General features: G+C 46.1%; 1 protein-coding gene across 1 annotated transcript in view; it reads left to right on the forward strand.

Moving 5' to 3' along the window:
- Positions 1 to 16,801, forward strand: part of ces2b (carboxylesterase 2b) — a 126,746-nt gene that overhangs the window by 103,997 nt on the left and 5,948 nt on the right. Inside the window, exons 63-71 of the mRNA XM_067436585.1 lie at positions 5,719 to 5,791; positions 7,951 to 8,111; positions 8,196 to 8,385; positions 8,464 to 8,605; positions 8,683 to 8,816; positions 9,968 to 10,121; positions 10,230 to 10,334; positions 10,418 to 10,519; positions 12,774 to 12,917. Of these exons, the coding sequence (XP_067292686.1) occupies positions 5,719 to 5,791; positions 7,951 to 8,111; positions 8,196 to 8,385; positions 8,464 to 8,605; positions 8,683 to 8,816; positions 9,968 to 10,121; positions 10,230 to 10,334; positions 10,418 to 10,519; positions 12,774 to 12,917 (1,205 nt within the window). The remainder of the gene's footprint in view (positions 1 to 5,718; positions 5,792 to 7,950; positions 8,112 to 8,195; positions 8,386 to 8,463; positions 8,606 to 8,682; positions 8,817 to 9,967; positions 10,122 to 10,229; positions 10,335 to 10,417; positions 10,520 to 12,773; positions 12,918 to 16,801) is intronic.

Raw genomic sequence — 16,801 nt, forward strand, 5'->3', positions numbered from 1 at the left:
ACACAGGAGGAGACCGGCTCTACACGTAGGCTATAAAACCTAGCGAACGTGTTAGGTGTCGCCCAGCCCGCAGCTCTACAGATGTCTGACAGCGAGGCGCCACGTGCCAGCGCCCAGGAGGATGCAACACTTCTAGTAGAGTGTGCTCGCAGCCTGAGCGGGCAGGGCACGCCTTGTGCCTGATAGGCCAAGGTGATGGCATCCACTATCCAGTGGGCCATCCTCTGCTTGGAGACAGCCTTTCCCTTCTGCTGGCCTCCGTGACAGACAAAGAGCTGATCTGAGGTCCTGAAGCTTTGGGTTCTGTCCACGTAGATCCGCAGAGCGCGGACGGGACAGAGCAAAGCTAGGGCTGGGTCTGCCTCCTCCAGGGGCAGCGCTTGCAGGTTCACCACCTGGTCCCTGAAGGGAGTGGTGGGAACCTTGGGCACGTAGCCAGGCCGGGGTCTCAGTACCACGTGGGTGTCACCCGGCCCGAACTCCAGGCACGATTCGTCGACCGAAAATGCCTGCAGGTCCCCTACCCTCTTGATGGAGGCCAAAGCAGCCAACAGCAAAGTTTTCATAGACAGAATCTTCAGCTCTGCTGACTGCAAAGGCTCAAATGGGGCATTCTGCAGTGCTCGGAGCACCAGAGCAAGATCCCAAGAGGGTATGGAGGGAGGACGAGGAGGATTTAACCGTCTCGCCCCCCTAAGGAACCTGCCGACCAGGTCGTGCTTCCCCACCGACTTACCCTCTACATGGTCATGATGGGCAGAAATAGCAGCAACGTAAACCTTGAGGGTGGAGGGCGACAGCCTCCGCTCCAACCCCTGCTGCAGGAAGGAAAGCACTGACGCGATCGAACATCTTCGGGGGTCCTCCCGGCGGAGAGAACACCAATCGACGAACAGGTTCCACTTCAAGGCATAGGCCCGTCTCGTAGACGGTGCTCTAGCTGAAGTGATGGTGTTAACTACCTCTTGAGGTAAGTCACCTAGAACCTCCGCGTCCCGTCCAGGGACCAGACATGAAGTTTCCAGAGGTCTGGACGCGGGTGCCAGAGGGTGCCCCGTCTCTGAGTTAGAAGATCCTTCCTCAGAGGAATCGGCCAAGGAGGGGCTGTCGCGAGGAGCATGAGTTCTGGGAACCAAGTCCGGTGGGGCCAATACGGGGCCACCAACAGGACCTGCTCCTTGTCCTCCCTGACCTTGCACAGTGTCTGTGCAAGTAGGCTCACTGGGGGAAACGCATATTTGCGTAGGCCCTGGGGCCAGCTGTGCGCAAGTGCATCCGTGCCGAGTGTGCCCTCGGTCAGCGAATAAAACCACTGGCAGTGGGACGTTTCTGGGGAGGCAAACAGGTCGACCTGTGCAACCCCGAACTGAACCCAGATCAGCCGGACCACCTGGGGGTGGAGCCGCCATTCTCCCGGAAGCGCAGCTCGTGACAGCTCGTCGGCCGCCCGGTTGCGCACCCCAGGGACATGAATGGCCCGAAGCGACCTCAGACACTTCTGACTCCAGAGGAGGAGATGGCGGGCGAGTTGCGACATGCGACGTGAGCGTAGACCACCTTGACGGTTGATGTACGCAACGGTCGCCGTGTTGTCCGTACGGACCAGTACATCTTTGCCCTGTAACCGGCCCTTGAGTCGGCTCAGTGCACGATGTACTGCTAGCAACTCGAGGCAATTGATATGCCACTGCAGGTGCGGGCCCGTCCAAACCCCTGACACTGCATGCCCGTTGTACGTGGCACCCCAGCCCATGGACGAGGCATCCGTGAAGACCACAGCATGCCTGGATACCTGTTCCAACGGCACTCCGGCCCGAAGGAACCCGGGATCTGACCACGGGCTGAAGGTTTTGCGGCAGGACGGAGTGATGCTCACCCGATACGTGCCGCGTGTCCACGCCCATCTCGGGACTCGGCCGTGAAGCCAATGCTGAAGCGGTCTCATATGAAGCAGGCCGAGCGGTGTTACTGCCGCCGCAGCCGCCATATGCCCCAGGAGCCTCTGAAAATGTTTCAGTGGAACCGCCATCCTGCCCTGAAACGTGTTCAGGCAGTTCAGCATCGACTGGACGCGCTCCTTCGTGAGACGCGCAGTCCGCTTGACCGAATCCAACTCCATACCGAGAAAAGAGATCCTCTGCACGGGGGCGAGTTTGCTCTTTTCCCAGTTGACCTGAAGACCCAACTGGCTGAGGTGTCTGAGCACCAAGTCCCTGTGTTTGCACAACTGCTCCCGGGACTGTGCAAGGATGAGCCAGTCGTCGAGATAGTTTAGGATGCGAACGCCCTGTTCTCTCATGGGCACAAGGGCCCCCTCCGTGACTTTCGTAAAGACGCGGGGGGACAGGGCCAGCCCGAAGGGTAGGACCTTGTACTGATATGCTCGCCCCTCGAACGCAAAGCGCAGGAACGGCCTGTGTCGGGGGAGAATCGAGACATGAAAGTACGCGTCCTTCAGGTCGATCGCTGCAAACCAATCTTGGGGACGGATGCACTCGAAAATGCGTTTCTGCGTGAGCATCTTGAACGGTAGCTTGTGAAGGCTCCGGTTCAGTACTCGCAGGTCCAAGATTGGCCGTAACCCACCGGTTTTCTTGGGTACAATGAAGTACGGGCTGTAGAAGCCTGTCCTCATATCGGCTGGAGGGACCGGCTCTATCGCGTCCTTCGCCAGTAGGACTGCGATTTCCGCACGCAGGACACTGACGTCTGCAGCTTTCACCGAAGTGAAGCGGACGCCCGTGAACCTGGGGGGACGCCGGGCGAACTGAATCGCATAGCCGAGCCTGATGGTCCGAATGAGCCAGCGAGACGGACTGGGAAGCTCTAACCAGGCTCGCAGAGACCGAACAAGCGGGATCATCGGGACCACCGGCGTACCCACCGAGGGGCAGCGAGGTGGAATACAGGCACCGGTCTGGGGCGGCTGTCTCGTGGAGGCGGCCCGCAGAGAGGTGTGAGTGTGCCGTGCGACACCTACCTGATTCCACGGCTGGGCAGAGGGTCCGCACGGAGTTTGTGGGGTGTCCGTGCGTCGTCCGCTGCTGCCCACTGGCGACACAGGAGGAGGATGAGAGTGGTCCGGCGTTTGACCGGCCACAACTCTCCGAGCCCCCTGGGGACCCGGAGATGAAGGAAACTGCTCTTTTATTGAAAATTTGGGTACCGCTGGGGCTGAGCCCAGCGGCGGAAACAGAAACAAAACGGAACACAAGATTCTCCACCCGGCCCTCCTCCGGGGGAAGGAGCGGTGCGGTCACCGTCTCCTGGAGAGCAGTCCTCCTCATCTCCGGGTCGCCCGTCTCAGGACCGCTTCCCCTTGCCTTTGCCCTTCTTCGGGGCTGCCTGGACGGGCGGGACGGCCGGCTTGCGCCCGGCTCCACGACGCCGCTTGGGTGGAGGCTGCTGCTGCGACGCGGGAGCGGAGGCAGACGCAGACGGCCGCCCTCGGCGACGAGCTGGCTGAGGCGCTGCCGGCGGCGGGGTGGAGGCAGCAGCTGACCGCCGCGGCATGATGTGACTGATGGCCTCAGTCTGCTTCTGTGCGGCCGAGAACTGCTGGGCGAAGTTCTGCACCGCGTCGCCGAAGAGGCCAGTCTGGGACACGGGGGCATTAAGGAACCTGATCTTGTCGGTATCCCTCATGTCCGCCAGACACAGCCAGAGATGGCGCTCCTGGACCACCATAGTGGACATCGCACGTCCCACGGCACGCGCCGTAACCTTCGTCGCACGAAGCGCGAGGTCCGTCGCCGCCCTCAGCTCTTGTAGAACTGCGGGATCGTGACCACCCTCGTGCAGGTCCTTCAGTGCCTGGGCCTGATGAACCTGCAACAACGCCATAGCGTGTAGGGCGGAACCTGCCTCTCCACAAGCCTGGTAGGCCTTCCCGATCAGATCGGAGGAGTACCTACAGGCCCGGGAGGGGAGACACGGGTTCCCCCTTGATGTGGAGTTAGGGCACAGTTGCATAGCAACGGCCCGTTCCACGGGAGGAACCTGCGTGTAACCCTTTGCAGGTCCGCCATCAAGGGTGGTGAGGGAGGAGGAACCACTGGGCCGGTTTCGGGCAGTAAAAGGTGCCGTCCACGACCTAGTGAGCTCCTCGTGCACCTCCGGGAAGAAAGGAACCGGGGTGGGGCGCTGAGAACCAGCACGGGCCACCCCGAGAAACCAATCGTCCAACCTCGACGGCTCGGGACACGGTGGAGGGTTCCACACGAGCCCGACCCTCTCGGCAGCCCGGGAAAGCATGGCCATCATCTCCGGATCAGTATCGGGCACAGCGGGTCTTCCCGAAGGAGCCCCCTGCGCCGACACGTCATCTCCAGACAACTCTGACCCTCCCTCCGATGCAGCGATGGACATTTCGTCATCGCGGGGAGCCCCGAAGGATACGGGTGGTGCGCATCTCGAGGACGGCCCACCTCGTTCCAACGGCAGCTCTACTGGCTGCGGAGCGCGGGAGGAGTGAGGATTCCCCGCGGGTTGGTTCCCTGGAGGAAGCGCGCTCACCGTCACCCTCAAATCGGCCGCGCTACTACCGGAAGTAAACCTCTGTGGAGGGTTAGATCGCGGCAGAGGCACGGGGACTCCGCCTTTTGCAAGACGGAGCCGCGACCGCAACTCCGAGATGGTCATGTTCCCGCAGTAAGAACATGAGTCATCCACCAGCGCTGCCTCAGCGTGCTGCACGCCCAAACACGAGATACAGCGCTGATGACCATCCCGCGGTGAAATGAATCCACCGCACCCAGAAACACACAGATAGAATGTCATCTTTAAAAAGACGCAAGCTCTATCTGTGTTGCTCTTTTAGAATGACGCTCTCCTTGGTGCTGAAACACGCAGGGGGTGGGGCCGCGGCGACCCAGACAGGAATGTAGTGCAGCCTGTCGTGCGCGCTCTCTCTCACAGGACGCTTTCAACAGCCGTGAGAACGGCTTTTTAGCGCTCTCCACCTAGCGCACCGTACCAGCTGTGAAAACAGCCCTTGTGGTTGCTCTTATGGACAACGAAGAGAGAAGATCCGAAGAACACACGACCCGCTGCTGTGTTGTCACACCAACACCGACCGAAGAGATCTCTTCCAAAAGGCAGGCTCTTTCTCAGTCGAACTGCGAAGTGAAGAGTGATATCTGGCATACCACTCGGCTCCGAAGCAAAAGGATAATTTGATGCAATCACCTGTGTCTCATTTATACCCGCGTGGCGTGGCATGAGCACCTGGTGCAATCATTGCATGCCAATGTGCATTGGCTCGTTTAGTTAGACTCGAAGTAGATTGGCTCTCGCAAGCGAGATTCCTATTCGTCGGTACTCCGACGTGGCGTCGAGAGTGACCGACTGAATGGGAACTGGGCTTAGTGGGCTAAGTTAAGGGAATAACATAGTTTAATATGAAAAAGCAGTGAAGTAACCCTTTAAGAATGTGCATGTAAACGCACTCAAAGTGTTCTTTTCCTCTCTATGCAGGTATTTTTTTTAGGTTTATTTATCAAAATGTTCTTTTTGATAAATTTTGATAAAGAGCCTGCAGACTTTGGCTTCAACCTTAGTTAAACACACCGGATCTAGCTAACCAAGTCCTTCAAGCTTATATGGAGCAGGGTTAGAACTTAACTCTGAACTGAGTTTTGAACCCCTGCTGTAGTGAAAATCTGTACAGTGTCTCTATTAGTTTATCTATTCGCCATCTTTCTTCCTGTTTTAATTCAGGTGGATTCTTGGAAGAAGAAAATGAGCTTTGTAGAACTGTAATGGCTTACTGGGGGAACTTTGCTCGCACTGGGTAAGTGAGACATAAGTCTAGTTGATTTTTTTTGGAGTGATTAAGACAAAAGGTGTCAAGGTGGTAGACTGATATCTTGATGAATAAAAAACACTTAATTAAAAGGATGACATTCTTGAAATTAAAACTTTAACAAGTAGTTTGGCATAATATTTTGTGTACTGTGCTAATTAATTGAGACTTCTTACAGCTCTTACAGGTTGTTGGCCTTGTTTGTTTCGTTGCTTCTATAGCTCTCCCCTTTTTGTAAGTCACTTTGGATAAAAGCGTCTGCTAAATGATTAAATGTAGATGTAATGTAAATGTAATATTTGAAGTAGTTTGTTAAATGTTATGTTTTCTATAAGTTCAGATTGTAAAATGTCATGTGACAAAATATATTTATCAATTAAAGGAATTGTATGTAAGAAATATATTTCGATGAATCATAAAATGGCCCTGATATGTCACTAGACATTATGAAATCATGTTAAAGGGGTACTTCAGTGCTGGGAAGATGAATCTGTATTTAAACTGGGTCATTAATGTAGTAGAAATGTGAAATTAGTTTTGAATTTGGTGCTTTCTAGACTAAGAAAAGACTACATGGGGATGAAAGACTACAATTTCCAGAATGCTTCGCTGCCCTGTGAGGCCATTCCCAAAGCCACAGCTACTGGATTACTGGATCACTTTCCCACCGCGTTCATTTTCATATCATCAGTTCAGTTAGAGAACAGACAGTACAATATAAAACTGAATTTGTTCAATATAATGTGATTTAGCTGCTGAGTGAGAGACACAAACGCAGCAGGAGTCAGATTACATTCACCGTGATGAATGAGCTGATGAGCTCTCGTGATGAGAGCTGAGGTAATCACGACTGCGCTCGCGGCATACAATCACAGCACGTGTTCAGTCTGGCGCGTTTTCAGTTCATGCCTTTGGAAGCTTAACTTTCATAGGAAATAATTTGCGTAGTTAAAACACTCACTTTGCTCTGCACCATTCTGTTTACATGAATGCCTGAGGCTGCCGGAGCTGAGCTGTGAGTGTGATCTCTCATCCCCCATGCATGTGTTGAAAGCATACTAAAATTGCTCCCTCTGCTGGCTGTAGTCTTTAGCCTCTGGACAAGAAAATCCTTCAATGGCGCAAATTGACAATATTTACTGAGGATTTTTTCCAGAAACAATCCTTTGAAAATACTCCAGGGTATCTACTGATACAAAGCCATATGCTAATCGGTGAAGTAACCCTTTAATTTCAAATACTTATATCACTGTAACAACAGTAGTCCGGCCAGGATATTGTCAATCAAAAGTTGTTCTTGCAGCCCTCAACTGATGTTGTCATGTTGTGTTTTGGCCTAAAGCTCCGCCCTCCACCTATCGACTAATCATGAAGTCAGTTGTGTTTCGGCATCCGGGTTGCCAGATCTGCTCTAGTTACACCACAGCTGCAGCTACAAACGTTCCTGCTGACCCTGCTGCCAATCTGGCAACCTTGAGTCAGGGGGAGGGGAAGAGGGGATACAGCGCTCTACAGTCATTGCGAAAGTTATTGCAGTACCAGTTTTGGCCACAATCGTACATACACTTCCTTTAATACTGTATATGTGATGATTTAATACTGTATATGTCAATTTGTATTTGTATGGCTTCATGACATCAGTTAATGCATTAGTTAACATTAACTATATACTTATGAGCAATATATTTTTACAGTATTTTTAACCTTTGTTATAGTTAGATATTAAAAATACAATTAATCGTTGTTTCTTCATGTTAATTCACAGTTCATTGACTAATGTTAACAGATAAAATTGTGATTTTTTTTAGATTAATAAATGCTTTAAAAATATTTTTATTATTGGTTAATGTTAACAAATGAAATCTTAATGTAAATTGTTACCATAAAACACTACTTTTCCCCCCCCTTAAGAAACATCATACAGTATGTTTTATAAAAAAACTCATTTTGTGTCTGTCCACGCACATGTATTTCAATTGTAAGAAAATATATTAAGTTTTCCTTGATGATTACAATACATGACATTTTTAGTCATTAGACTTGTTGAAAATGGTATGAACAATTTTAAAATGATACTAAACAAACATGTATACAAAGAATACATTTTTGCCACATGCATTTTAAACTTTAAAAAAATAATAATTCAGGTCTCCGAATGGTCCGGGCCTCACATCGTGGCCTGAATATGGAGCAGAGGCTGAGTATCTCGGGATTGGACTAAAACAGGAACCTGGCAAAAACATTAAGGGACAACACTTTAATTTCATGACACAAACCCTCCCACGATTAATAAATGAGCGAAAGGAAGGCAAGTTATCAGAGTCAGTATTGTTTCAAAATTTGCTAAGGTTCACTGCATAAAATTAAGAATTGCTACATTTGTTTTTGACAGGACCTGTAGTGCATACCAAATTAGGATCTCTAAGAGGTTCCTTCCTGACTGTGAAGGGCAAGGAAACTGTCGTCAATAGCTATCTAGGTGTACCGTTTGCCAAGCCCCCGGTGGGGTCACTGAGACTGGCTCGGCCCCAACCTGCAGAACCATGGCAAGGAGTGAGAGATGCAACCAAACAGCCACCCATGTGAGATGCCACACAACCGTATTCAAATTCAAATGTGTTTAGACATTTCCAGTATCTAATGTACCGTGGTTTCTTTAGGTGCATTCAGGACAGGCAAGTGAGTATTGTTGAGCTGGAGTTTCTCTCTATGGATGTGGAGGTTCCTGAGGTCTCAGAGGACTGTTTGTATCTTAACATCTACACTCCAGCCAAACCTGGCAAAGAAGACACCAAGTTACCAGTAAGATCAACAATAGCTGTTTGTGATTGAATGTCCTGATCGAGTTTGGGTGGAGAATGTTTCCTTGTGTTTCCTAGGTCATGGTTTGGATTCATGGTGGAGGATTTTCTCTTGGTTCAGCTTCAATTTACGATGGGTCCGTTCTGTCAGCGTATCAGGATGTGGTCGTGGTGCTGATTCAGTACAGACTGGGACTGCTGGGGTTCATTAGGTTGGTACCATGAATTATTTGCAGTTACACCGGATCATACCATGCTTAATGAACTTTGAACTATCAAAAATATTGATTTACTATGATGTGCGAATATTTGCTCTAACAGCAATTTGATTAATTGAGATCCCTAACAAAGTGGCACTATTGCTGCTCCTTCGTCTTACACAGCAAGGGTCGATTACTAATGTTCTGCTTGACCCATACAGTAAGAAGTTGAATATCACTGGGAAAGCATGCCGGCAAAGAATTGGGGGGTGGTGTCCTGTAGTTTGTGATGCATTTAATGCTTTTCCGCGTGGACACAGGGTCTTTGCAACCGGTTATCCAGCTTTTTAGAGTAGCTCCTCTTTGCTACCTAATCAATTTTGTTATTGTGTTTTTGGCCTGTTTAAGATTTTGTCTTCATTCCTATAGGCCTAGTATAGTTACCTAGGTGTCTGAGTTTTGCTGAGAACCATGGTTTGTTTTTTATGTTAAATAAGTCCTGGTACGGATGATGTATGATATGAAAAAATCTATATCGGTGGCAGCAGCCTCAAAAACACTCCAATCAGTGCACTCGAAGCAAGTTTGTAAATCCAGCTCTGCTTCATTTGTCTGTCTTTTTAGACCTTATGGCAGGTTTAAGTATATCAGCCAGTATATTAACAATTAACTCATTTTTTAATTAATTATATAATATGCAAATGTAACTGGATCAAAAATCTACAGTACAAGATGGGGATCTTGATTTAAAGTTTTTTTTACTACAAGTAGGTACCCCCCCCCCCCCATTTTTATTCCGTATAAGAACTAATATAGTAATTGATAGTTAGTTTAAATAAAAAATATTTTCATTTGAATAGCTGTACTGTAGTTATGTTTTTTGTAGTATTTAATGTGTGTACTGTATCTCAAATTTGCAGGTTAAGCACAAAAAAGCTAATTGTTTTTGTCCAATGGACATAATAATAGTGCACTGACATTTCTGAAACTGAAAATATTTTGGTCAAAATAGAGGGGGAAAAGTTCTGAAGGGCTGAACTAACTGATGAAATTTCATCATTTTAGTTTTTTGAGATTTCGGTGTTCAGTCAAAAGCTCTTTTTTGGTAGCACATGATTTAAGCCCTATCATTTTTCAGATAAAGGTTCCTTTTGTTTTTGCAGCACAGGAGATGAACACGCGCCAGGAAACTATGGTTTTCTGGACCAGGTGGCCGCTCTTCAATGGGTCCAGGAGAACATCCACAGTTTCGGTGGAGATCCTGGATCAGTGACCATCTTTGGAGAGTCTGCTGGGGGAATCAGCGTATCCACACTGGTGTGCATCTTTATTCAGTATCCGTAGAAACCATAATTCAGCCATAATGATTGTAAAATGATTTGTATGGAATGATTGAGTCACTTTCTGTGTCATTATGTCTTCAAGATTCTGTCCCCGTTGGCTTCTGGTCTGTTTCATCGTGCCATTGCAGAAAGCGGGACTGCCTTTTGGCATGGTTTAGTGATGGCTAATCCTTTACAGATAGCCCAGGTTTCATTTCCTTTTATAATCTTCTTATATTTCCATAATTTTATTATTTAATAGTAAAGTCCTTATGTTGATCTTCATTGCAGAATGCAGCCAAATCATGCAACTGTGACAGCAGCAGTTCATCAAAGATAGTCGACTGCATCCTGGGTTGGTCTGATGAGGAAGTTTTGGAATATTCCAAAAAGGTGGGAAGTTTTTCATAAAAATTAGCCATTAAGATTTTTTTTTTTAAATCATACTGTGTAAAGCAGCAAGATCCCTTGTGAAACAAGTACTTATTATGAGAATAAAATACTTAAGTGTGAACTGAATGAAATGGTTTCGGACACTGCTATTTACCATTAAATAAACATTTATTATTTTTGTATTTTTAATGCAGTTATAGTCTGTATTTTTAATGCAGTTTGTTAAACTAAAAAGTGTTTTTGTCCCAACTAAGTAGGGCTTTAGTATGAATATTATTAAAACATGTTTTAAAATGTACTTTAAAGTAAAACTTGATTGCACTTTTTAAAATTGTACTTGTTTAATATTACAATCCCTGCAAGTAGTTTTTTAACTTTTAAGATTTGAAGTACACTACAAGTGCACATTCAATACAATTAAGCACACTTCTTTTTCACAAGGGATAATAAAATGCTTTATTATTTATCATATATTCATCATCATCATCCTAATATAATCATTTAATTTAAAATATACTAAAGCTTAGCATATACACCAATCTGGCACAACACTTTGTGAATAACACTGATTATCTCTTCATCACGGCACCTGTTAGTGGGTGGGATATATTAGGCAGCAAATGGGCAAGCATAAGGATTTTAATGAATTTGACAAAGGCCAAATGGTGATAGCTAGACAGGGTCAGAGCATCTCCAAAACTGCAGCTCTTGTTGGGGTGTTCCCAGTCTGCAGTGGTCAGTATCTATCAAAAGTGGTCCAAGGAAGGAACAGTGGTGAACCGGTGACAGGATCATGGGCGGCCAAGGCTCATTGATGCACGTGGGGAGAGAAGGCTGGCCCGTGTGGTCCGATCAAACAGACGAGCCACTGTAGCTCAAATTGCTCAAGAAGTTAATGCTGGGTCTGATAGAAAGGTGTCAGAATACACAGTACATTGCAGTTTGTTGCGTATAGAGCTGCATAGCCGCAGACCATTGAGGACACCCATGCTGACCCCTGTCCACCGCCAAAAGAACCATCAGTGGGCACGTGAGCATCAGGACTGGACCACAGAGCAATTGAAGAAGATGGCCTGATCTGATGAATCACGTTTTCTTTTACATCACGTGGATGGCCGGGTGTGTATGCGTCACTTACCTGGGGAACACATGGCACCAGGGTGCACTATGGAAAGAAGGCATGCCGGTTGAGGCAGTGTGATGCTTTGGGCAATGTTCTGCTGGGAAACCTTGGGTCCTGCCATCCATTTGGATGTTACTTTGACACGTACCACTTTCCTAAGCATTGTTCACCTACCTTTCATTAGAAACTGTATTCCCGGGTGGCTGCGTCCTCTTTCAGCAGGATAATGCGCCCTGCCACAAAGCAAAAATGGTTCAGGAATGGTTTGAGGAGCACAACAATGGCCTCCAAATTCCCCAGATCTCAATCCATTCGAGCATCTGTGGGATGTGCTGAACAAACAAGTCCGGACCACGGAGGCCCCAACTTGCAACTTACAGGACTTAAAGGATCTGCTGCTAACATCTTGGTGCTAGATACCATAGCACACCTTCAGGGGTCTAATGGAGTCCAATGCTGCGTTCCAGTTCATTTTTATTATACCCTTCACCCACGAACCTCCCTCCGTCTGTTTCTCTCGGATGTGTGTCATTGCTTACGTTGCATGAGTGCCCACTACTGGCGGAACCTTTGCAATGGACTGAACTGGAACACCCTAAGCCCTTGATCACTTGGAATTCACTATGGAGTGTATTCATTGTTTTTCCTTTACGAAATTGTTTAATGCAACATTCTATATGTATGTAGATGGGTTTGGGTTGTTTTAACTGTTTTTAAAAATAATTAAAATATCATGGAGTTGTTTGTGGTGGGGTAATTAAACGCGATATGCGGTGACGTCACAATCGCGTTGCATTTTGGTATATGAAGCTGCCTGAAGTGTACATATGAAGTAAACTCGCTCAGAATCGAGGGAGCAAGGGTCTGTCCATATAAACTTCCCTCGTCCACTTCACGAAGTGGAACGCACTTAAAATGGCGGCGGGGATTCCCCCGAGGGGAAGTGCTTAGGGAAGTGCGTGTCTAATAGTGGAGTGGAACGCAGCACATGTCTCCATGGGTTATGTCTGTTTTGGCAGGAAAAAGAGGGCCGGCAGACTATTAGAAAGGTGGCCATGATGTAATGCTTGATCAGTGTATATAGAATCTATTTTTTGTCATTCATGAGGATTGTTTTTACTGTGTTTATAGTTCGAGATGATGCACTTTAGTGCTGCTGTGGATTCTCATTTCCTTCACAAGCCTGTAGAGGAGATCGTTCGGAAACAAGAGTTCAGTAAAGTTCCTCTCATCACTGGTATTACTAATGATGAGTTTGGCTTTTTACTGCCCACAGTGAGTAAATATTACATTTATTATTATAATCAATATCACTCCAAACTGCTATTAAATGAGTAAAGAAAGCAACTGAAAATTCTTAAGTATCCATGTGATATTGCTATTATTTCTTGTATGCAGGTTTATCATTCACCTGATTTAATTTGACTACGTTTTTCAAAGGCAGAAATTCATAAGTACTTTTACATAATAGTTAATTTATATATAAAAAAACTTTTTTTAACCTTATTGTGCCCCTATTATGCTGTTTTTATTTTAGGTCTCCTACAATAGGTTTACATTCCTTCAACGATAAAACACACTATATAATAATATGATTTCCTCATTGCAGTTCTTTTCTCACAGTGTCTGAAAAATCAGTGTATCATTCGTTCAATTGTTTTTTGATTTAATATTGAAAATAGAAAAATGAGAAAACAGCTCGTTTTTCGTTCAGAGGTAGAAAAATGAATAAACAGTTTGAATATTTGATTTCTGCACGTGGGCTGGAATCATACGCCCCTTTCTGCTGATTGGTCAGCCAAAGATCACATTTTTCCGTCATCAGTTCTTCCTCGTTTCTGCACATCAGAATATCTGATGATTCTTTATGCGTTTATTGCAGCTACATTTCATATTTTATTAATCAAACAACCAGACTAACAGAGGCTCAACACAACCCGTAATGGGGCAGAGCTTAGGCAGGGTTATTGTAGACCAGCGGCTTTAGACCAGCAAAGTGCCCGGGGCAATCCTACCGTATTTTCCGGACTGTAAAGAACGATTGAACGAATGATACACGGATTCTGAAACTGTTCAATAAAGGATTCAGTCCCTTTAAACCCTTCCTTTCTGAGAGCCTACTCTGCTCTGATTGGTCAGAAGGCTCAGTCTATTGTGATTGGTTTACTCTGATCTGATTGGTCAGAAGGCTCAGTCTGTTGTGATTGGTTTACTCTGCTCTGATTGGTCAGAAGGCTCAGTCTGTTGTGATTGGTTTACTCTGCTCTGATTGGTCAGAAGGCTCAGTCTATTGTGATTGGTTTACTCTGCTCTGATTAGTCAGATGGCTCAATCCTTTAACAAACTGTTTCAGAAATTGCGAGAAAAGAGCTGATGCTGCAATGTTTGAGGAAATTACAGTGTGTTTTGTCTCTGGATGAATGTAAACCTATTGTATGAGCTTTGTGTTTAATGCTTTATTTCTAAAGAGCAGATCGGGAACACACACTTTTAAAAACTTCAATATAAAATGTACATGTATTTGTACATTCACAGCATTGTCGCTGTCTAGGTTTGTTGCGGTAACGTGAAGCTAATGAGGAAATTACGCTGTCTTTCATTGCTCCCTTCGCCAAGTGTTTCAAACAGCTTCATTATAACATACGAGTGTCTCCACTTACAAAGTGTATAGGGATGCTCACTTCTGATTAGAACTTGTCCAATAACTCCATTTATCTGCAATTTGATCTTTGAATTTTTGCAAACCTTTTACATTCACAAACAGCTACACTATATTGCCATAAATAGTGGGACCCCAAATCATTGAATTCAGGTGTTTCAATCACTTCCATGGCCACAGCCAGGTGTATAAAATCAAGCACCTAGGCATTACTGATGTAAAGTCTGATTTATTTCCACAAACCAGATCTTTTGTACTGTTTGGTTCAATGAACCGGTTCAAAAGCCGATTCATGGGCTGCGTCTGAAACCTGGAAAATGCTTCCTTCGGAGGACACATTTCAAGGCAGGAAGGCATTGAGCCATGTCCGAATCTAATGTTTGCTCTACTTCCTGTGTCCGGAGAGACCTTTATCTGATCGATTTTTGAAGGCATCATTCATGTGTCCTTCGCTGCCTTGTAGTAGTGCTTCCATTCAGTGACAGTTGAGCTGGGGGGAAAAGATGCCGTCCAGAAGTTTCATTTGTGGGTCAGTTTGTGTGTAAATGTACGTTTTTTACCAACATATTACACTTCTGATATCATCTCTAGCAATAAATCACTACTGTAGTAATTGAATATGTGTTTAGTTCTCACCAAAGCTCTCTCTATTTAGCTGTAGATCATTAAACTGTTACACTGCCATAGAAGTGTTACACTGCCTCGCTGCCTCATCAGATGAGGCAGTGAGGCAACGAGTCAGCAGCCATGGGTTCCTGACGTAATCATGCAATGATGCCACTATGCATTTCTTTTATTGTTTTTTTTATCCATTTCTCAAAAACAATCAAATAAAGTTATGTGCGCGAGTTTCATTCACTCAAGTTAATGGTTATTGCACTGATCAACAAACTCAGATGATCATGTCTAAAATAACCTACAGGTCCTTCTCAAAAAATTTGCATATTGTGATAAAGTTCATTATTTTCTAAAATGTTATGATAAAAATTAAACGTTCATATGTTTTAGATTCATTGCACACCAACTGAAATATTTCAGGTCTTTTATTGTTTTAATACTGATGATTTTGGCATACAGCTCATGAAAACCCAAAATTCCTATCTCAAAAAATTAGCATATCATGAAAAGGTTCTCTAAACGAGCTATTAACCTAATCATCTGAATCAACTAATTAACTCTAAACACCTGCAAAAGATTCCTGAGGCTTTTAAAAACTCCCAGCCTGGTTCATTACTCAAAACCGCAATCATGGGTAAGACTGCCGACCCGACCCTGTCCAGAAAGCCATCATTGACACCCTCAAGCGAGAGGGTAAGACAGAGAAAGAAATTTCTGAATGAATAGGCTGTTCCCAGAGTGCTGTATCAAGGCACCTCAGTGGGAAGTCTGTGGGAAGGAAAAAGTGTGGCAAAAAACACTGCACAACGAGAAGAGGCGACCGGACCCTGAGGAAGATTGTGGAGAAGGACCGATTCCAGACCTTGGGGGACCTGCGGAAGCAGTGGACTGCGTCTGGAGTAGAAACATCCAGAGCCACCGTGAACAGGCGTGTGCAGGAAATGGGCTACAGGTGCCGCATTCCCCAGGTCAAGACACTTTGGGCTACAGAGAAGCAGCACTGGACTGTTGCTCAGTAGTCCAAAGTACTTTTTTTTTTGGATGAAAGCAAATTTTTTAATGTCATTGGGAAATCAAGGTGCCAGAGTCTGGAGGAAGACTGGGGAGAAGGAAATGCCAAAATGCCTGAAGTCCAGTGTCAAGTACCCACAGTCAGTGATGGTCTGGGGTGTCATGTCAGCTGCTGGTGTTGGTCCACTGTGTTTTATCAAGGGCAGGGTCAATGCAGCTAGCTATCAGGAGATTTTGGAGCACTTCATGCTTCCATCTGCTGGAAAGCTTTATGGAGATGAAGATTTGGTTTTTCAGCACGACCTGGCACCTGCTTACAGTGCCAAAACCACTGGTAAATGGTTCACTGACCATGGTATTACTGCGCTCAATTGGCCTGCCAACTCTCCTGACCTCAGGGCTGGACTGGTAATCTGGCATACCGGGCATTTTCCCGGTGGGCCGACGCACTTTAGGGCCGATAGGTGTTTTGTTTGTTTTGTTTTTTGCTACTGACAACATGCAGCGACAGTGGCCCATTGGTTTGTCTTCTGAATTGACAAGCCACAGCGAGAGAGACCTCCCCTCCATATTAGGCGCTTTTTTCTATTTATTTATTTATTTATTTATTATTTGAGCGCATGAAACTGCAAAAGGCAAATATCCGCACAGCACAGCCGCTGACGAACGTACGCTGCGTTTACATGCGGCTCTACACGGCACTTTGACTTTTTTAGTTTTATGCAATCGTGTGATATGGAAACATTACAGGTTCTGTGTTCAATCAGCTGAAAACAGCCGCGAGCATGTGTTTATGACGAGGTAAAGTGGAAAACGGCAATACACACAAACTCTTCACTTTACCACAACCACAATTTACTCTGCAGCTAAC

Source organism: Pseudorasbora parva, chromosome 25 (assembly GCF_024679245.1).
Source record: "Pseudorasbora parva isolate DD20220531a chromosome 25, ASM2467924v1, whole genome shotgun sequence".
In the NCBI taxonomy this organism is placed as follows: domain Eukaryota; kingdom Metazoa; phylum Chordata; class Actinopteri; order Cypriniformes; family Gobionidae; genus Pseudorasbora; species Pseudorasbora parva.